At 50.3% G+C, this 21,815-nt stretch overlaps 2 protein-coding genes across 3 annotated transcripts; both read left to right on the forward strand.

The window, feature by feature from the left end:
• Nucleotides 1-450: 450 nt before the first annotated feature.
• Nucleotides 451-17,863, forward strand: LOC119773795 (sorting nexin-9-like). 2 transcript variants are annotated; one of them, XR_005279455.1, is made up of 18 exons: nt 451-725; nt 7,509-7,595; nt 7,893-7,967; nt 8,052-8,148; nt 8,229-8,373; nt 9,279-9,363; nt 9,437-9,562; nt 11,986-12,103; nt 12,184-12,314; nt 12,387-12,490; nt 12,565-12,668; nt 15,506-15,583; nt 15,668-15,744; nt 15,967-16,056; nt 17,221-17,335; nt 17,408-17,499; nt 17,572-17,674; nt 17,731-17,863. XR_005279455.1 is itself a non-coding variant. In XM_038270930.1 (17 exons), the coding sequence occupies exons 1-17, from the start codon at nt 714-716 to the stop codon at nt 17,617-17,619; spliced, it is 1,584 nt and encodes a 527-aa protein (XP_038126858.1). In that variant the 5' UTR covers nt 451-713; the 3' UTR covers nt 17,620-17,863. The 2 variants fall into 2 exon arrangements, 1 of the variants encoding a protein (XP_038126858.1); XM_038270930.1 differs by having other exon boundaries at nt 17,572-17,863.
• Nucleotides 17,864-18,590: 727 nt separating this feature from the next.
• LOC119773793 (atypical chemokine receptor 3-like) lies at nt 18,591-21,815 on the forward strand. The gene is made up of 2 exons (XM_038270928.1): nt 18,591-18,695; nt 20,346-21,815. Exon 2 carries the CDS (start codon nt 20,355-20,357, stop codon nt 21,429-21,431), a length of 1,077 nt encoding a protein of 358 aa, XP_038126856.1. The 5' UTR covers nt 18,591-18,695; nt 20,346-20,354; the 3' UTR covers nt 21,432-21,815.

Raw genomic sequence — 21,815 nt, forward strand, 5'->3', positions numbered from 1 at the left:
AAACATGGATAAAAATAACATTCACATTAAATATAAATAAAAAATATAAAAATAAACAAAAATACAGTACTGTGCAGTACAAATATAAATACTGTGCATCCAAAGAATAGATAATCAATACAGATTTATATATATATGAATGTGTATTTATATATATATATATATATATAAACGTATATATATATATATATACGTAAACGAAAAGTTGTTCAATATTCAGAAAGTTAAAGTTTATTCAAATATATTCTGTTCCTGCTGAACACATCAGACTGAGTGGAGCTTTAGACCTCCCCAAGATGGCGCCACCAACTCGCGTCAGCGCCTATAGGAGAGAGCTGTCTGCTCTAATGGAACCAAACCCATCCAGATAGGAACAGCGCTGAGCTCCGCCCCTTTCTTCCAAACCTATGATGTCATCAAGCGGACTTTCAGATTAAATCGTGGATCCCTCCCAGTGTTCAGGTTAAACTGGGGTTCCGGTCCGATGGACCTTCTGAGGTTCTTCCTGTGGTTCATGGAGCGGCTCCAAACGTGAAGCTAACGCTGCAAGACCCACAGAACCGGGACCGAACTGTCCACCTCCTCAGTCGGCTTTTACCCTGAAGGACCAACCGGAAGCTCGGCCTGCGCTCCATGCAGCTTGAGGCTGAAGCCGACAGGATGGAGATGTGACCAGAACCGCGCGCCGATCGGAACCACTGCATGACGTCAGCATGGCTGTGAAGGTAAGAGCTCAGAGGGGGTGGGGGTAGGGGTTGGATCTGGACCCGGAACCGAACCAGGCGGTACCGCAGCCTCATAGAGCGTCAGGGGAAACAACAGAAAACAGCTCGCGCTCAGGTCCGGTTCTACCCAAAGTTCCGGTGGAGCCCAGAGCACCTGAACCACCTGTAGAGATCAAAGGCAAGGCGGCGGGGTGGGCGGGCCGTCCAGGTGAGCGGATCACGGAAATAAAACCCGCTGACTGGAGATCCGTCCAGAACCAGAACCCAGACAGTGGAGGACTGAAAGCCACTGTCTAGGTTCTGGGTCCAGTTTATCTGGGTCAGAGCTTCCCATCACCATGGCAACCACCTTAGAGAAACTGAAGCAAAATGCAGGTTCAACCAGTTTGTCATGACCAGTAACATCCCAATAACCTCCCTGTATTATCCCAGTAACATCCCAGTAATCTCCCTGTATTATACCAGTAACCTGCCTGTATTATCCCAGTAACATCTCAGTTACCTCCCTGTATTATACCAGTAACGTCTCGGTAACCTCCCTGTATTATACCAGTAACGTCTCGGTAACCTCCCTGTATTATAACAGTAACATCCCAGTAATCTCCCTGTATTATACCAGTAACCTCCCAGTAATCTCCCTGTATTATACCAGTAACCTTCCTGTAGTATCCCAGTAACATCTCAGTAACCTCCCTGTATTATACCAGTAACATCTCAGTAACCTCCCTGTATTATACCAGTAACATCTCAGTAACCTCCCTGTATTATACCAGTAACATCCCAGTAATCTCCCTGTATTATACCAGTAACCTGCCTGTATTATCCCAGTAACATCTCAGTAACCTCCCTGTATTATACCAGTAACATCTCAGTAACCTCCCTGTATTATACCAGTAACATCTCAGTAACCTCCATTAACATCTCAGTAACCTCCCTGTATTATACCAGTAACATCTCAGTAACCTCCCTGTATTATACCAGTAACATCCCAGTAATCTCCCTGTATTATACCAGTAACATCCCAGTAATCTCCCTGTATTATCCCAGTAACATCCCAGTAATCTCCCTGTATTATACCAGTAACATCCCAGTAATCTCCCTGTATTATACCAGTAACATCTCAGTAACCTACCCGTATTATCCCAGTAACATCTCAGTAACCTCCCTGTATTATACCAGTAACATCTCAGTAACCTCCCTGTATTATACCAGTAACATCTCAGTAACCTCCCTGTATTATACCAGTAACATCCCAGTAATCTCCCTGTATTATCCCAGTAACATCTCAGTAACCTCCCTGTATTATACCAGTAACATCTCAGTAACCTCCATTAACATCTCAGTAACCTCCCTGTATTATACCAGTAACATCTCAGTAATCTCCCTGTATTATACCAGTAACATCCCAGTAATCTCCCTGTATTATACCAGTAACATCCCAGTAATCTCCCTGTATTATCCCAGTAACATCTCAGTAACCTCCCTGTATTATAACAGTAACATCTCAGTAACCTCCCTGTATTATCCCAGTAACATCCCAGTAACCTGCCTGTATTATCCCAGTAACATCTCAGTAACCTCCCTGTATTATACCAGTAACATCCCAGTAATCTCCCTGTATTATACCAGTAACCTGCCTGTATTATCCCAGTAACATCCCAGTAACCTGCCTGTATTATCCCAGTAACATCTCAGTAACCTCCCTGTATTATACCAGTAACATCTCAGTAACCTCCCTGTATTATACCAGTAACATCCCAGTAATCTCCCTGTATTATACCAGTAACCTGCCTGTATTATCCCAGTAACATCTCAGTAACCTCCCTGTATTATACCAGTAACATCTCAGTAACCTCCCTGTATTATACCAGTAACATCCCAGTAATCTCCCTGTATTATACCAGTAACATCTCAGTAACCTACCCGTATTATCCCAGTAACATCTCAGTAACCTCCCTGTATTATACCAGTAACATCTCAGTAACCTCCCTGTATTATACCAGTAACATCTCAGTAACCTCCCTGTATTATACCAGTAACATCCCAGTAATCTCCCTGTATTATCCCAGTAACATCTCAGTAACCTCCCTGTATTATACCAGTAACATCTCAGTAACCTCCATTAACATCTCAGTAACCTCCCTGTATTATACCAGTAACATCTCAGTAACCTCCCTGTATTATACCAGTAACATCCCAGTAATCTCCCTGTATTATACCAGTAACATCCCAGTAATCTCCCTGTATTATCCCAGTAACATCTCAGTAACCTCCCTGTATTATAACAGTAACATCTCAGTAACCTCCCTGTATTATCCCAGTAACATCCCAGTAACCTGCCTGTATTATCCCAGTAACATCTCAGTAACCTCCCTGTATTATACCAGTAACATCCCAGTAATCTCCCTGTATTATACCAGTAACCTGCCTGTATTATCCCAGTAACATCCCAGCAACCTGCCTGTATTATCCCAGTAACATCTCAGTAACCTCCCTGTATTATACCAGTAACATCTCAGTAACCTCCCTGTATTATACCAGTAACATCCCAGTAATCTCCCTGTATTATACCAGTAACCTGCCTGTATTATCCCAGTAACATCTCAGTAACCTCCCTGTATTATACCAGTAACATCTCAGTAACCTCCCTGTATTATACCAGTAACATCCCAGTAATCTCCCTGTATTATACCAGTAACATCCCAGTAATCTCCCTGTATTATCCCAGTAACATCCCAGTAATCTCCCTGTATTATACCAGTAACATCCCAGTAATCTCCCTGTATTATACCAGTAACATCTCAGTAACCTACCCGTATTATCCCAGTAACATCTCAGTAACCTCCCTGTATTATACCAGTAACATCTCAGTAACCTCCCTGTATTATACCAGTAACATCTCAGTAACCTCCCTGTATTATACCAGTAACATCCCAGTAATCTCCATGTATTATCCCAGTAACATCTCAGTAACCTCCCTGTATTATACCAGTAACATCCCAGTAATCTCCCTGTATTATACCAGTAACCTGCCTGTATTATCCCAGTAACATCTCAGTAACCTCCCTGTATTATAACAGTAACATCTCAGTAACCTCCCTGTATTATCCCAGTAACATCCCAGTAACCTGCCTGTATTATCCCAGTAACATCTCAGTAACCTCCCTGTATTATACCAGTAACATCCCAGTAATCTCCCTGTATTATACCAGTAACCTGCCTGTATTATCCCAGTAACATCCCAGTAACCTGCCTGTATTATCCCAGTAACATCTCAGTAACCTCCCTGTATTATACCAGTAACATCTCAGTAACCTCCCTGTATTATACCAGTAACATCCCAGTAATCTCCCTGTATTATACCAGTAACCTGCCTGTATTATCCCAGTAACATCTCAGTAACCTCCCTGTATTATACCAGTAACATCCCAGTAACCTCCCTGTATTATAGCAGTAACATCTCAGTAACCTCCATTAACATCCCAGTAATCTCCCTGTATTATACCAGTAACCTCCCAGTAACCTACCTGTATTATCCCAGTAACATCTCAGTAACCTCCCTGTATTATACCAGCAACATCCCAGTAACCTCCCTGTATTATCCCAGTAACATCTCAGTAACCTCCCTGTATTATACCAGTAACATCCCAGTAACCTCCCTGTATTATACCGGTAACATACATCACATCCCCAGTAACCTCTCAATAACCTCCCAGTAACATCCCCAGTAACCTCCATTAACATCCCAGTAACATCCCAGTGACATCCCAGTATATCCACCAGCAGCTTCACCAGTAACATCCCCAGTAACCTCCCAGTAACCTCCCAGTAACATCCACAGTAATCTCCCAGTAACATCCCAGTAGATCTACCAGTAGCTTTACCAGTAACCTCCCAGTAACGTCCCAGTACATCCAACAGTAACTTCACCAGTAACATCCCAGTAGATCTACCAGTAGCTTTACCAGTAACCTCCCAGTAACGTCCCAGTACATCCAACAGTAACTTCACCAGTAACATCCCAGTAACCTCCCAGTATATCCACCAGCAGCCTTACCGGTAACCTCCCAGTCAGATCCTGAGCAATCTCCCAGTAACCTCCCAGTAACATCCCCAGTAACCTCCAAGTAACATCCCAGTAACCTCCCAGTAACCTTCCTGTGACATCCCCAGTAACCTCTCAGTAACCTTCCTGTGACATCCCCAGTAACCTCTCAGTAACCTCCCAGTAACATCCCCAGTAACCTCTCAGTAACCTCCCAGTAACATCCCCAGTAACCTCCCAGTAACATCCCCAGTAACCTTCCTGTAACATCCCCAGTAACCTCCATTAACATCCCAGTAACATCCCAGTGACATCCCAGTATATCCACCAGCAGCTTCACCAGTAACATCCCCAGTAACCTCCCAGTAACCTCCCAGTAACATCCACAGTAATCTCCCAGTAACATCCCAGTAGATCTACCAGTAGCTTTACCAGTAACCTCCCAGTAACGTCCCAGTACATCCAACAGTAACTTCACCAGTAACATCCCAGTAGATCTACCAGTAGCTTTACCAGTAACCTCCCAGTAACGTCCCAGTACATCCAACAGTAACTTCACCAGTAACATCCCAGTAGATCTACCAGTAGCTTTACCAGTAACCTCCCAGTAACGTCCCAGTACATCCAACAGTAACTTCACCAGTAACATCCCAGTAACCTCCCAGTATATCCACCAGCAGCCTTACCGGTAACCTCCCAGTCAGATCCTGAGCAATCTCCCAGTAACCTCCCAGTAACATCCCCAGTAACCTCCAAGTAACATCCCAGTAACCTCCCAGTAACCTTCCTGTGACATCCCCAGTAACCTCTCAGTAACCTTCCTGTGACATCCCCAGTAACCTCTCAGTAACCTCCCAGTAACATCCCCAGTAACCTCTCAGTAACCTCCCAGTAACATCCCCAGTAACCTCCCAGTAACATCCCCAGTAACCTCCCAGTAACATCCCCAGTAACCTCCATTAACATCCCAGTAACATCCCAGTGACATCCCAGTATATCCACCAGCAGCTTCACCAGTAACATCCCCAGTAACCTCCCAGTAACCTCCCAGTAACATCCACAGTAATCTCCCAGTAACATCCCAGTAGATCTACCAGTAGCTTTACCAGTAACCTCCCAGTAACGTCCCAGTACATCCAACAGTAACTTCACCAGTAACATCCCAGTAGATCTACCAGTAGCTTTACCAGTAACCTCCCAGTAACGTCCCAGTACATCCAACAGTAACTTCACCAGTAACATCCCAGTAGATCTACCAGTAGCTTTACCAGTAACCTCCCAGTAACGTCCCAGTACATCCAACAGTAACTTCACCAGTAACATCCCAGTAACCTCCCAGTATATCCACCAGCAGCCTTACCGGTAACCTCCCAGTCAGATCCTGAGCAATCTCCCAGTAACCTCCCAGTAACATCCCCAGTAACCTCCAAGTAACATCCCAGTAACCTCCCAGTAACCTTCCTGTGACATCCCCAGTAACCTCTCAGTAACCTTCCTGTGACATCCCCAGTAACCTCTCAGTAACCTCCCAGTAACATCCCCAGTAACCTCTCAGTAACCTCCCAGTAACATCCCCAGTAACCTCCCAGTAACATCCCCAGTAACCTCCCAGTAACATCCCCAGTAACCTCCAAGTAACATCCCAGTAACCTCCCAGTAACCTTCCAGTAACATCCCCAGTAACCTCTCAGTAACCTTCCTGTGACATCCCCAGTAACCTCTCAGTAACCTCCCAGTAACATCCCCAGTAACCTCTCAGTAACCTCCCAGTAACATCCCCAGTAACCTCCCAGTAACATCCCCAGTAACCTTCCCGTAACATCCCCAGTAACCTCTCAGTAACCTCCCAGTAACATCCCCAGTAACCTCTCAGTAACCTCCCAGTTACATCCCCAGTAACCTCCAAGTAAGCTCACAGTAACACCCCCAGTAACCTCCCAGTAACATCCTCAGTAAACTCCCAGTAACCATCCAGTAACATCCCCAGTAACCTCCATTAACATCCCAGTAACATCCCAGTGACCTCCCAGTATATCCACCAGCAGCTTTACCAGTAACATCCCCAGTAACCTTCCCGTAACATCCCCAGTAACCTCCCAGTAACCTCCGAGTAACCTCCCCAGTAACCTCCATTAACATCCCAGTAACATCCCAGTGACCTCCCAGTATATCCACCAGCAGCTTTACCAGTAACATCCTCAATAACCTCCCAGTAGCTTCAGCCAGGTCCAGTTCAGACAGACCGATCAGAACCACCCCGGGACCCATTGGGCCTGCATCATCACAGAGGAGCAAGTCCCAGGGGTTAGAGCTAGAACTGGACCCTGACCAGAACCAGAACTTCTCTATGGTTCTGAGTCTGTAGGTCCAAGAACAGGAACCAAACCGAGGGTTTCGGCTGTTTTTAGATCCCACCCACCCTGAGCATAAAGGTGTGAAAATCAAACACCTGTTGGCTGAAATGTCAGGCTACAGCGGGTCTCTGCAGAACCACAACAAAACCTTGTTTACATGAAACAGGCAGAACCATTCTGGTCATTTTAGGCTGGTTCTGGTCTTTAGTTCTGTTTCTGGTTCTGGTCTTTATTTGTGTTTCAGGTTCTGGTCTCTGTTCTGTTTCTGGTTCTGGTCTTTAGTTCTGTTTCTGGTTCTGGTCTCTGTTCTGGTTCTGGTCTTTAGTTCTGTTTCAGGTTCTGGTTTTTATTCTGTTTCTGGTTCTGGTCTTTGTTCTGTTTCAGGCGCTGGTTCTGTACGACTTCACAGCAGAACCGGGGAACAATGAGCTGTCTGTCAGAGAGGGAGAGACGGTGACTGTTATCGACCAGGTAATCTGATTACTTCCATGGATACTCTGATTACTGGCAGGAATACTCTGAGTACTGACAGGAATACTCTGATTACTGGCAGGAATACTCTGATTACTTCCATTGATACTCTGATTACTGGCAGGAATACTCTGAGTACTGACAGGAATACTCTGATTACTGGCAGGAATACTCTGATTACTTCCATTGATACTCTGATTACTGGCAGGAATACTCTGAGTACTGACAGGAATACTCTGATTACTGGCAGGAATACTCTGAGTACTGACTCAGAACTAAGTGGTTTCTGTTGCGCAGGCTGTGGGAGGAGGCTGGATTGCAGCTCAGAACTCGAGCGGACGGACCGGACTGGTACCTGAGGGCTACTTACAGGTGAGGAAGGAGCTCCTCCTCCTCACCATCATCATCATGGTTAGGGCACCTCAGATCATTTCACTTACACTGATCATGTCCCAGATTGTTGGAGGAGGCAGCCATACCTTGTCTGGGGGCGGGGCTTATGCCAGGAGCAGTGAGGGATGGGGCAGCCAAGCCCAGAACCAGTCCCCTCCAGGTAAAAGACCCCGAGTACTTTAGCTACATAGTTAATGTTGGCTACATAACTGTTAGGAAATAAAAACTGCTCTTCAAAAGGTGGCGAGGAAGATGATGGTGAGTGGGATGATGACTGGGATGACCAGTCAGTTACCAGTTACCATGGAAACGGTCACACAGATGAGGAGACAGGGACTGCAGGACGGAGTACCCAGGGACACTCCGTCAAGATCGCTCTTAACAAGTAACTGCTTCTCCAAAACACGAAAATTACTGCTGCACTTCCTGTACCAGTATAGTTCCCAGCAGAACCCAGTATGGTTCCCTACAGAACCCAGTATAGTTCCCAGCAGAACCCAGTATAGTTCCCAGCAGAACCCAGTATAGTTCCCAGCAGAACCCAGTATAGTTTCCAGCAGAACCCAGTATAGATCCCAGCAGAACCCAGTATAGTTCCCAGCAGAACCCAGTATAGTTCCCAGCCGAACCCAGTATAGTTCCCAGCAGAACCCAGTATGGGTCCCAGCAGAACCCAGTATGGGTCCCAGCAGAACCCAGTATGGTTCCCTACAGAACCCAATATAGTTTCCAGCAGAACCCAGTATAGTTCCCAGCAGAACCCAGCATAGTTTCCAGCAGAACCCAGTATAGTTCCCAGCAGAACCCAGTATAGTTCCCAGCAGAACCCAGTATAGTTCCCAGCAGAACCCAGTATAGTTCCCAGCAGAACCCAGTATGGGTCCCAGCAGAACCCAGTATGGGTCCCAGCAGAACCCAGTATGGTTCCCTACAGAACCCAATATAGTTTCCAGCAGAACCCAGTATAGTTCCCAGCAGAACCCAGCATAGTTTCCAGCAGAACCCAGTATAGTTCCCAGCAGAACCCAGTATAGTTCCCAGCCGAACCCAGTATAGTTCCCAGCAGAACCCAGTATAGTTCCCTACAGAACCCAGTATAGTTCCCAGCAGAACCCAGTATAGTTCCCAGTAGAACCCAGTATTTTTCCCAGTAGAATCCAGTATAATTCCCAATTGTATTACGTATAGTTCACAGTAGAATCCAGTATAATTCCCAATTGTATTATGTATAGTTCCCAGTAGAATCCAGTATAGTTTCCAGTAGAACCCAGTGTGCTGCTATGTCCACAGGTTCCCATTCTCCAAAGGTCCAAATCCAGAAGTCTTCCTATTGGCCAGTCCACCAGCTAACAGCAGAGACATCCTTCCTGTTTATGTGAGCCATCGTTCCTGATTGGTCATGCTCAGGGAACCCTGTGTTCTCCATTCTGATTGGCTGTTTTTTTTAGATGGGAGAGGTGGGACCGGTCTGGCTCTATCCTACGTCTCCTTTGGACTGCGTCATCGCTGATCCCAAGAAGGAGTCCAAACTCTATGGTCTGAAGAGCTTCATCGAGTACCAGATCACTCCCAATGTGAGCCCACCATCTCTGCTTCGCGCTAACCTGACAGCCATCAGATGTGGAACTCTGGTCCTCGGGAACTCTGGACCTGCTCCCACCCAATCTGTCTGAGGATTGGAGGGAGGTTTGGAAGAACCCTCTGAGCTAATTGGACAAAGCGACCCCTAGAGCTAACCTTAGGCCGTCTGCATCGGCTGGGCTAATGTTAGCTCCTCTGCATCGGCTGGGGCGAATGTTAGCCCCGGCCGCCGCAGACGGGCTAACGTTCGGCCGTCTGCAGTGGCTGGGGCTAACGTTAGCTCGTCTGCTACGGCTGGGGCTAAAGTTAGCCCGTCTGCAGTGGCCGGGGCTAACATTAGCCCGTCTGCAGTGGCTGGGGCTAACATTAGCCCGTCTGCAGTGGCCGGGGCTAACATTAGTCCGTCTGCAGTGGCCGGGGCTAACATTAGCCTGTCTGCAGTGGCCGGGGCTAACATTAGCTCGTCTGCAGTGGCCGGGGCTAACATTAGCCCGTCTGCAGTGGCCGGGGCTAACATTAGCCCGTCTGCAGTGGCCGGGGCTAACATTAGCCCGTCTGCAGTGGCCGGGGCTAACATTAGCTCGTCTGCAGTGGCCGGGGCTAACATTAGCCCGTCTGCAGTGGCCGGGGCTAACATTAGCCTGTCTGCAGTGGCCGGGGCTAACATTAGCTCGTCTGCAGTGGCCGGGGCTAACATTAGCACGTCTGCAGTGGCCGGGGCTAACATTAGTCCATCTGCAGTGGCCGGGGCTAACATTAGCCCGTCTGCAGTGGCCGGGGCTAACATTAGCCCGTCTGCAGTGGCCGGGGCTAACATTAGTCCATCTGCAGTGGCCGGGGCTAACATTAGCCCGTCTGCAGTGGCCGGGGCTAACATTAGCCCGTCTGCAGTGGCCGGGGCTAACATTAGCCCATCTGCAGTGGCCGGGGCTAACATTAGCCCGTCTGCAGTGGCCGGGGCTAACATTAGCCCGTCTGCAGTGGCCGGGGCTAACATTAGCCCGTCTGCAGTGGCCGGGGCTAACATTAGTCCATCTGCAGTGGCCGGGGCTAACATTAGCCCATCTGCAGTGGCCGGGGCTAACATTAGCCCGTCTGCAGTGGCCGGGGCTAACATTAGCCCGTCTGCAGTGGCCGGGGCTAACATTAGCCCGTCTGCAGTGGCCGGGGCTAACATTAGCCCGTCTGCAGTGGCCGGGGCTAACATTAGTCCATCTGCAGTGGCCGGGGCTAACATTAGCCCATCTGCAGTGGCCGGGGCTAACATTAGCCCATCTGCAGTGGCCGGGGCTAACATTAGCCCATCTGCAGTGGCCGGGGCTAACATTAGTCCGTCTGCAGTGGCCGGGGCTAACATTAGTCCATCTGCAGTGGCCGGGGCTAACATTAGTCCATCTGCAGTGGCCAGGGCTAACATTAGTCCATCTGCAGTGGCCGGGGCTAACATTAGCCCATCTGCAGTGGCCGGGGCTAACATTAGCCCATCTGCAGTGGCCGGGGCTAACATTAGCCCATCTGCAGTGGCCGGGGCTAACATTAGTCCGTCTGCAGTGGCCGGGGCTAACATTAGTCCGTCTGCAGTGGCCGGGGCTAACATTAGTCCGTCTGCAGTGGCCGGGGCTAACATTAGTCCGTCTGCAGTGGCCGGGGCTAACATTAGTCCGTCTGCAGTGGCCGGGGCTAACATTAGTCCATCTGCAGTGGCCGGGGCTAACATTAGCCCGTCTGCAGTGGCCGGGGCTAACATTAGCCCATCTGCAGTGGCCGGGGCTAACATTAGCCCGTCTGCAGCTGCCGGGGCTAACATTAGCCCGTCTGCAGTGGCCGGGGCTGTAGATTCTGTTAGCAGCAGCTACACTACGTTCTCCTGTGCCGCCATGTTTGTTGTGGTTTTACTTCGGGGTCGGCAGCTCCTGCTTTCATCACAGCGTTATTTCCCGCCCTAAACCATAACACTGCAACATGATTGGCTGAGCCGGACTCGATTTGAGTGGCAGCAGAATAAGATGGATTCCTCCTGCAGTGAAGCTCAGTACACTGTAGTACTCTGAATTAGTAGTATAGAATGATAGTACTGCTGCTGTCCTGAGTATTTGGTCCATCCTGCCATAGTAGTCTGTAGTAGTCTGTAGTAGTCTGTAGTAGTCTGTAGTAGTCTATAGTAGTCTGTAGTAGTCTGTAGTAGTCTATAGTAGTCTGTAGTAGTCTATAGTAGTCTGTAGTAGTCTGTAGTAGTCTGTAGTAGTCTGTGATTTTCAGTACTATCTGTGTTGTTATTTATCCAGTAGAGGTGTGCAGGAGCATGTAGTCCTGTTTGCTAATGTGTAGTATTCGCTGACTGTGTGTACTACTGTGTTGTAGTATTGTTGTAGTATTTTTTAGTAGTAGTTCTCACAGCAGTGACCTCCTCCCTCAGACCACCAACAGACCTGTCAATCACCGCTACAAGCATTTTGATTGGCTGTATGAGCGTCTGCTGGAGAAGTTCGGCTCCCTGCTGCCAATCCCCTCTCTGCCTGACAAACAGGTGACAGGTGAGCTGTCGCCATGGCTACCTGCTTTAGCTGTGCCCCCACCCCCCCCTCTGACTGTCAGGTTTCTGCTGGTTTCTCAGGCAGGTTTGACGAGGACTTCATCCGGATCAGGATGGAGCGCCTGCAGGCCTGGATGACCCGCATGTGTCGCCACCCGGTGGTCTCTCAGAGCGAGGTCTTCCAGCTCTTCCTGACATATAAGGATGAGCGGGTGGGTGGTGCTGCCCCCTGGAGGTGGGGTCTGCTATGACGTCTTTGTTCTGATGAGCTTTGGATTTTTCAGGACTGGAAGTCTGGGAAGAGGAGAGCGGAGAAAGACGAGGCTGTGGGTCCCATCATGTTCAGTCTGGTCCAACCAGAGGCTGCAGAGCTGGATGCTGCTCAGGTGTAGGTCACCTGTCCACTCTGCCATCGCCGTGTCTACGTCTTCTACAGGTGTTCACCTCTGGTTTTGTTGCTAGGGAACAGACGTGTGAGCTCTACAGCCGCTTCACCCGATCCATGGAAGATGGAGTCAGAGATCTGCTGAACGTTGGACAGACACACTGGAAGCGCTGCACTGGACGTGAGTATAAGTGCTGCACCATCACCTCCACCCGCTGCACCATCACCTCCACCCGCTGCACCATCAGCTCCACCCGCTGCACCATCAGCTCCACCCGCTGCACCATCACCTACACCCACTGCACCATCACCTCCACCCGCTGCACCATCAACTCCACCCGCTGCACCATCACCTCCACCTCCTAATACACCATCACCTCCACCCGCTGCACCATCAGCTCCACCTGCTGCACCATCACCTCCACCCACTGCACCATCAACTCCACCCACTGCACCATCACCTCCACCCGCTGCACCATCAACTCCACCCGCTGCACCATCACCTCCACCTCCTAATACACCATCACCTCCACCCGCTGCACCATCAGCTCCACCTGCTGCACCATCACCTCCACCCGCTGCACCATCAACTCCACCCGCTGCACCATCACCTCCACCTCCTAATACACCATCACCTCCACCCGCTGCACCATCACCTACATCCACTGCACCATCACCTCCACCTGCTGCACCATCACCTCCACCCACTGCACCATCACCTCCACCTGCTGCACCATCACCTCCACCCACTGCACCATCACCTCCACCCACTGCACCATCACCTACATCCACTGCACCATCACCTCCACCTGCTGCACCATCACCTCCACCCACTGCACCATCACCTCCACCTGCTGCACCATCACCTCCACCCACTGCACCATCACCTCCACCTGCTGCACCATCACCTCCACCCACTGCACCATCACCTCCACCCACTGCACCATCACCTACATCCACTGCACCATCACCTCCACCTGCTGCACCATCACCTCCACCCACTGCACCATCACCTCCACCTGCTGCACCCTGACCTCCACCCGCTGCACCATCACCTCCACCCGCTGCACCATCACCTCCACCCACTGCACCATCACCTCCACCCGCTGCACCATCACCTCCACCCGCTGCACCATCACCTCCACCTCCTAATACACCATCACCTCCACCCGCTGCACCCTGACCTCCACCCGCTGCACCATCACCTCCACCCGCTGCACCATCACCTCCACCTCCTAATACACCATCACCTCCACCCGCTGCACCATCTCCTCCACCCGCTGCACCATCAGCTCCACCCGCTGCACCATCACCTCCACCCACTGCACCATCACCTCCACCTCCTAATACACCATCACCTCCACCCGCTGCACCATCACATCCACCCGCTGCACCATCACATCCACCCGCTGCACCATCACCTCCACCCGCTGCACCATCAGCTCCACCCGCTGCACCATCACCTCCACCCACTGCACCATCACCTCCACCCGCTGCACCATCAACTCCACCCGCTGCACCATCACCTCCACCTCCTAATACACCATCACCTCCACCCGCTGCACCATCACATCCACCCGCTGCACCATCACCTCCACCCGCTGCACCATCAACTCCACCCGCTGCACCATCAACTCCACCTCCTAATACACCATCACCTCCACCCGCTGCACCATCAACTCCACCTCCTAATACACCATCACCTCCACCCACTGCACCATCACCTCCACCTGCTGCACCCTGACCTCCACCCGCTGCACCATCACATCCACCTGCTGCACCCTGACCTCCACCTGCTGCACCATCACCTCCACCTGCTACACCATCACCTCCACCTGCTGCACCCTGACCTCCACCCGCTGCACCATCACCTCCACCTCCTAATACACCATCACATCCACCCGCTGCACCATCACCTCCACCTGCTGCACCCTGACCTCCACCCGCTGCACCATCACATCCACCTGCTGCACCCTGACCTCCACCTGCTGCACCATCACCTCCACCTGCTACACCATCACCTCCACCTGCTGCACCCTGACCTCCACCTGCTACACCATCACCTCCACCTGCTGCACCCTGACCTCCACCTGCTACACCACCACCTCCACCTGCTACACCACCACCTCCACCTGCTGCACCCTGACCTCCACCTGCTGCACCCTGACCTCCACCTGCTACACCACCACCTCCACCTGCTACACCACCACCTCCACCTGCTGCACCCTGACCTCCACCTGCTGCACCCTGACCTCCACCTGCTACACCACCACCTCCACCTGCTGCACCCTGACCTCCACCTGCTGCACCCTGACCTCCACCTGCTAATACACCTTGACCTCCACCCGCTGCACCATCACATCCACCTGCTACACCATCACCTCCACCTGCTGCACCCTGACCTCCACCTGCTACACCATCACCTCCACCTGCTGCACCCTGACCTCCACCTGCTACACCACCACCTCCACCTGCTGCACCCTGACCTCCACCTGCTGCACCCTGACCTCCACCTGCTAATACACCTTGACCTCCACCTGCTACACCATCACCTCCACCTGCTGCACCCTGACCTCCACCTGCTACACCATCACCTCCACCTGCTGCACCCTGACCTCCACCTGCTAATACACCTTGACCTCCATCTGCTGCACCATCACCTCCACCTGCTGCACCCTGACCTCCACCTGCTGCACCCTGACCTCCACCTGCTAATACACCTTGACCTCCACCTGCTGCACCCTGACCTCCACCTGCTGCACCATCACCTCCACCCACTGCACCATCACCTCCACCTGCTAATACACCTTGACCTCCATCCGCTGCACCCTGACCCCCTGCTTTAGTCTGATTGGCTGCTTATTCTGACCGTGTGAACTTAAGGTGCCATTTAAGGTGGAGCAGGAGCTCCATTCTTCCACACTAACGGTTCTAGATCATCTTTGAAGGTGAAGCAGGTGTGGAACCCTGGTTCTCCATCGGTTCCTCACCCGCCTCCCTCTGGTCTGTGTGATGCAGCTCTGCCTAAAGAGTACGAGCGGATCGGCCGAGCCTTCAGTAACCTCTCCACCGTTTTCGCCACCAGCAGGTATCCAGGTGAGGCCACCAACAGGTTAACTGCGGTGCCTTCAGGGACAATTGGACGTTTAACTTGATTCATAGGAAGTGTTTGTGCTGCAGGAGAGGAGACACTGACCAACGCGCTGACAGTGGCTGGAAAAACCTATGAGGAGATCGCTCAGATCGTCGCAGAGCAGGTAGACCCCCCCACACTAACAATCACATTTTGCTATCCTTGTGGGGACTCTCCATCATTTCTAACCCGTTTCTATAGCCTAACATTAGTCCCTATCCTAACATCTAACCCTGAAACCCCCCATGGGTCCCTGCAATGTGCTATGATTCAATGGAAATGGTCCTCACACTGTCAGAAAAACACAGAAACACACACAGCCTCTAAAGCGATTCAATGTTTTCAGCCTCAGAAGGATCTTCACTTCCTGCTGGAGACCAACAGCGAGTATAAAGGCCTGTTGGGATGTTTCCCGGAGATACTCACTGTACACAAGGTACTTCTCTCATACTACTACTAATACTGCTGTCGTACTACTACTGACTACTACTACTGTCGTACTGTAAGGTACTACTGTAGTATTACACTGTAGCTGTGAACACAGGGTGTCTGTGGGGCTACAGTTCGTTATCTTTAAGGCCCTGAAGGCTGGAGCTGATCAGTCCTAATCTACAGATTGTATTTCTACATATAGATCTATGCTTTTTGTTCTATAGATCTTTCATCCTGAGGTTTTCCTCCTGCAGCGTTCAGGTTATTCAGTCTAAAGTTGGACCTGACGTGTCAACACAGCCGCCATCTTGGATGGGTCTCCTGCAGTTTTCAGCCGATGATAAACAGCAGAGAAGTGATGATGATGATGATGTAGATGATGAATGACTCAGATGCTGTTTGATCCTCTGCAGCAGACGTGTTTACAGGAAAATGTCCAATAAAAGTTTATTAGAAACTGTTCAGCTCCTCTTCCTGCCGTTTTAATGTTTTAATTTCAGGTTTAGAGTTGATTTTAATCCTAAACTCATCCCTCATGTTGGATGTTTTCCTCCAGGTTTAAAAAACGAAATGATTAAACTATTGTTGAAAAACAGCAATCAGTAAGATTCTGGAAAAAGTTGTTCAGACATGCCTGTAATCTATGTAATGGGTTAGCTTCATCTGGATGATAGACAGATATAGCTGGGTATCATCAGCGTAACAGTGGAAATTAATCCCATGCTGTCTAATAACTCTACCGATTGGGAGCATGTATAAAGTAAAGAGAATTGGTCCTAGCACTGATCCCTGTGGTACTCCACAGGTAACCTTTGAGCATGTTGAAGATCTATCATTAACATGAACAAACTGAATTCGATCAGATAGATCAGATTTAAACCAGTCTAGTGCTGTTCCTTTAATTCCAACAAAATATTCAAGTCTTTCTAAAAGAATATTATGATCAACTGGATCAAATGATGAGTGACAGCTCAGGTGCTCGGATACCTGCGGGGGAAGATGGAGGTCAGGAGGACAGACAGGCGTCCAGATTTATCAGCATGATGTCACAGATGGTCAAACCCTTTCAAGCACTTCAACATTTACAGCCATTAGCTCCTCTGCTAGCAGAGACCTATTCAAGATGGTGCAGAGCAGTGGGCGGAGCCTGAGCGTGCTCTGTGTGCAGGCTGCAGCAGAGAAGGTGAAGGAGGCGGACCGCCTGGTTTCTGCAGGAAGGATCAGCAGCGGCGACAGGAAGCTGATGAACCAGCGGCTCAGCTGCATGAGCTACTCTCTGCAGGGTAACTGGAGCGCACGCCGCTATCACACTGAGCGCGCTCGCACTCTAACGCCTCACTTCCTGTCTCCTCCAGCTGAGATGAACCATTTCCATAGCAACCGGATCTACGACTACAACCGAGTGCTGAAGTTCTACCTGGAGCAACAGGTGACCTTCTACCAACAGGTACGGTGATGGGAGGGGCAGGGAGCCGGCTGACCTGTGACATCACTTCCTGTGTGCTCTCTGATTGGACAGATTACAGACAAGCTGAGAGAAGCTCTGAATCATTTCGCCACCCTGTGAGGATGGAGCCTGGTGATGTCATCGTCTATTAACTGTCTCAGCCAATAAAAGCCTTCGAAGCGGTTTGACTCAATAAAAGACTTGAAGTTTTCCTAACAAAATAAAAGCCTCGAAGTTTTCCTAACAAAATAAAAGCCTTGAAGTTTTCCTAACAAAATAAAAGCCTTGATGCTGTTACTGGGTGTGATAGGGACGTCTACCTGCTTCTGCTGATTGAATCTACCAATAAAATGTCTACCTCCTCTCTGTGTCCTCAATGTCCTCTTCATTGTCCCGGCGGGGGACGGTTCTCCATGTTCAGAACATCTGGTCCCACCAGCAGAGCTTCATCAACACTCATCTCTATTCGCTGGATTGCTGGTCGCCTGGTGGTAATACTGGGTTATAGTGAAGCCATCAGCCACCATATTGGTACTCCCTAGTTAGACCAGTTGCAAAGTAAACAATCTGCGCTGCAGCATCGAACAACCATGTTCTCATTTTCAGGGACTTAAGACTTTTAAAATAAAGATAAATTCATCAGTTTGACACAGACTGGCTGTTTATTAGCATCAGTAGATTAACTTTAACTTAGAATAAAATAAATCGGCTCATCACATGCAGAGTCATTATGACGTCTATAAATCATTTCATATTTTATACAGGAGGGGGGGTAAGGAGGATTTAGAGAAGCCAGTAAACCTAACAGTCATGTTTTTAGACTGTGGGAGGAAGCAGGAGTACCCAGAGAGAACCCACGCATGCTCAGGGAGAACATGCAGAAAGACCCGGGCCGGGAATTGAACCCCAAACCTTCTGCTGCAAGGCAGCAGTGCTACCCATTTAGCAGCCCTAACATTTATGTTTTGGTCGCAGGAACATTAAATATCTGTGAGATCAAAGCAGCGCTGAACCAGCGGCTCTTTGATCTCAGGAATGAACCAATCATCCAGGAAAGGATCTGATGTCGAAGGAGCGGCTTCACTGAACCATCCTGAAGCCCCGCCCCCCCCACCGGAAGCTCCTCCTCCTCCATCCGTGTGCAGGACCTGCAGGCTCTGCATGCTGGGAGAACCGCACTGGACCGAACCGAACCTGTAAGTCTGCGCCGTTTCTAGCTTTTTAACTGCTGCAGGTGGAGCGGATCAGAACACCTGGAGGGTTCTGACCCACAAGCCGGTCCTGCAGGACGGTGCGTGGGTCTGGGCTCAGAGTTTCTGAGCAGAACCGAAGCTGGTGATGGGTTTAATGTTCTCCGGGTTAGAAACATGTTCTGGATGAAGGTGAAGCGCTTAGAAGATGCAGAACGGCTAAAAAAGGCGGATTTCTGAATGGAGTCTGGTGCTGCGTTCAGGTAACATGGGTCTCAGTCTGTCTGATGCTTGATTCATGGACTGAATCCAGAGCAGGTTCTGTTCTGAGCATCCGGACCTGGGTGGGCTGACGTCACAGAGACCTCCTCTGTGACCTTTGCCCTCTGCCCCCCTGGGGGTCTTCTTCTGTCCTTTTGATCCAGCAGCTCCTTTAACTGCAGCAATAAAACTTTTATGTTGAAGTTCAGCCCAAAGCCTCCTGCTGGCTGCAGTGGACCCGGAACGGGTCGGTTCTACAGAACCTTTCAGGGGTCGGAGACATTAATGGGCGGCAAGATCAAAGCGAATCATTGAAACAAGAAGATTATTAAAAAGATCAAAGGGTCAAAAAAATAGCCGGGTCAGGACAAAGACGGGTCTGAACGGTTCTAGTCTGGATTTAATCTAGTTCAGGCAGTTTATTCCAGATTAGTGAAGCAGAAAATTCAAATTAGGATTTAAGAATATTACCACCAAACAAAACAGAACCAGTTTAACCAGCTGGTTCTGTTTCCTGGAACTGAGGTCCAGAGATCTGAAACCAGGGTATAGGGTCACTTTATAGATCCAGTTCAACCAGATCATCCAGTCAGATTGATTTAAAGTTTTCTATCTAAGGAAAACCAGCTGATTGCATCGACTCATTGACTCTTCAGCAATCCCTCACACTAAGCATGCTTGTAGCGACAGTGGAGAGGAAAAACTCCCTTTGAACAGGAAGAACAAAGATGGCCGACCCATTTTTCGGTGCCGTTGACTATCAGAGTATCCTGTTAAAGAACCTTCTGGATGCAGAAGCAAACCCGTCCTGGTTGGCTGAACTCTGACCCTCCGGACATTCCATCACATTGTAATTATCGCCATAGCAACCGGGGGTTAGAACCTCCCAGTCAGGATCAGTTTGGTCAGATTATTGAGAACTTATCAGAAGGTTCTCCTCAGTAGCTTCATCTGGTCTCTCCCTGATTGGCTGTGACTCCATCCTGGAGAGAAATATCAGCTGATAGATTAGAGATTCTAGATGTTGGAGCTTTTTCAGTGTTTGGTCTTGTTTCTCTGCTGTAGATCTGGGCTCAGCTTCTACTGAGACTAAGTGGATTTTCTGTCTTTCTGAAATGAAAACTGGATCTTTCTTTCCCAGTCAGATCCACCGGTGGAGCTAGCTTAGCTAGCTTTGCTAACATAGAAAGTGTTTATAGATCACAGCTTCTATGTTCCTTTTCTATGTCTATGTTTTCATAGAAGTTCTGACCCAATCAGGATGTTCTCTTTGGTTCTGGAAACTGAATCTGATGAAATGTCCTAAATTAAACAGAATCGTGATCAGAACTGAACCAGAACCAGAACCAGGTTCTGGTTCAGTTCTGGTTCTGACCCGTCTCTCCTGTCTTGCAGCTGGACATCATGAGTCTGGGCGGCACTGACCTCTCTGAGCTGCTGGTTCTGTGGGAGGAGCTTAACCAGACCTCCAACCAGTCTCAGGTGGAGCTGGTGGTGTGTTCGGGTGCCGTCGGACACGCCGCTCTCCTCCACGTTCTGTCAGTCTTCTACATCTTCATCTTCCTGGCTGGTCTGGCCTCCAACGTCCTGATGATCTGGGTGAGCCTGCGGCGCGGCGGCGCCCGGTCCGAGTCACGGCCGTACCTGCTGAACCTGGCGGCGGCGGACCTGTGCGTGGTTCTGACCCTGCCCTTCTGGGTGGCGTCTCTGCTGCAATGCGGGCTCTGGCCGTTCGGGGCGGCGCTCTGTAAGGCGACCCATCTGGTGTTCGGCGCCGGCCTGCTCAGCAGCATCCTCTTCCTCGCCTGCCTCGGCGTGGACGCCTACCTGTCCGTCACGCTGCTCGCCGGCGCCCCCAGCGGCCGCAGCAGGAAGCTGATGCGGCGGCTGAGCTGTGCGTTGCTCTGGCTCCTGGCGTTGGCGGCCTCCATCCCTGAAGCCTACTTCCTGCAGGCGGTGCGGTCCCCCCACCGTGGCGGCGCCGTGTGTCGACCCGTCTTCCCGTCGGAGAACCCCAGGGACGGGATGGTGGGGGTCCAGGTGAGCTTTCTGGTGCTGGGCTTCGTCGTCCCCGCCCCCATTATCACCGTCTCCTACCTCCTGCTGGCGGCGGGCCTCCCTCCGGGCTCGGATCAGACGCGGCGCCTCATCCGGTCCTACGTGGTGGCGTTGGCGGCGTGCTGGCTGCCGTTCCACACCGTCCTGCTGCTGGACACCCTGGCGCTGCTGGACGCGCTGTCCTTCAGCTGTCGGCTGGAGAGCTTCCTGTTGGCGGCGCTGCCGCTCACGCAGTGCTGCTCGCTGCTGCACTGCGTCCTCAACCCCGTCCTCTACTGCTTCCTGCACAGGAGCCGCCGCCATGACCTCATGGAAGCCTTCGTCTTCCAGTACTCTACCAGAACCGGCCGGTCCGATCCGCTCTGCAGGACAGCGCTGGAGCAGATCTATGAACCCAGGTCGTTTTGGACCTTCTGGTTCTGATGGCTGTGATCCGGAACCAGGAGGTCCAGCGTCAGGAACACCAGAAACTGGATGAAACTGGACTTCACTGAGATGAAGATGTTTCGCCGCCGATCCGGGAGTCTGTGTCCGGCTGCCTCCATTTTAATTCTGTTGGTGGTTTCCACCATCTGGACATCTGAAGGTCAGAGAACCCGACAGAGATCCAGAACAGACCTCAAGGTTCTGCAGAACCGGTCCAGGTCCGGTTTGTTTGGGTTCTGCTGTCCTTTATCTGGTGACCAATCCATATTTTAACCACTTTAGATTCTGTTCACATTTCAGCCTTTTTAACTTGAAATGTCGGATATTTAATGCATGGAAGACCTTCCCTGATTAGAGAACATCATTAAATTCATCAGAATG

The sequence above is a fragment of the Cyprinodon tularosa genome, unplaced genomic scaffold, assembly GCF_016077235.1.
Source record: "Cyprinodon tularosa strain WSP-4 unplaced genomic scaffold, ASM1607723v1 ctg784, whole genome shotgun sequence".
NCBI lineage: Eukaryota > Metazoa > Chordata > Actinopteri > Cyprinodontiformes > Cyprinodontidae > Cyprinodon > Cyprinodon tularosa.

Bases quoted from the DNA above. Each gene is read 5' to 3' on its own strand.
- LOC119773795 (XM_038270930.1), top strand. The intron at 8,374-9,278 runs GTAACTGCTTCT...CTATGTCCACAG, and splicing joins GTCAAGATCGCTCTTAACAA to GTTCCCATTCTCCAAAGGTC. The intron at 9,563-11,985 runs GTGAGCCCACCA...CTCCTCCCTCAG, and splicing joins AGTACCAGATCACTCCCAAT to ACCACCAACAGACCTGTCAA.
- LOC119773793 (XM_038270928.1), top strand. From the start codon at position 20,355: ATGAGTCTGGGCGGCACTGACCTCTCTGAGCTGCTGGTTCTGTGGGAG.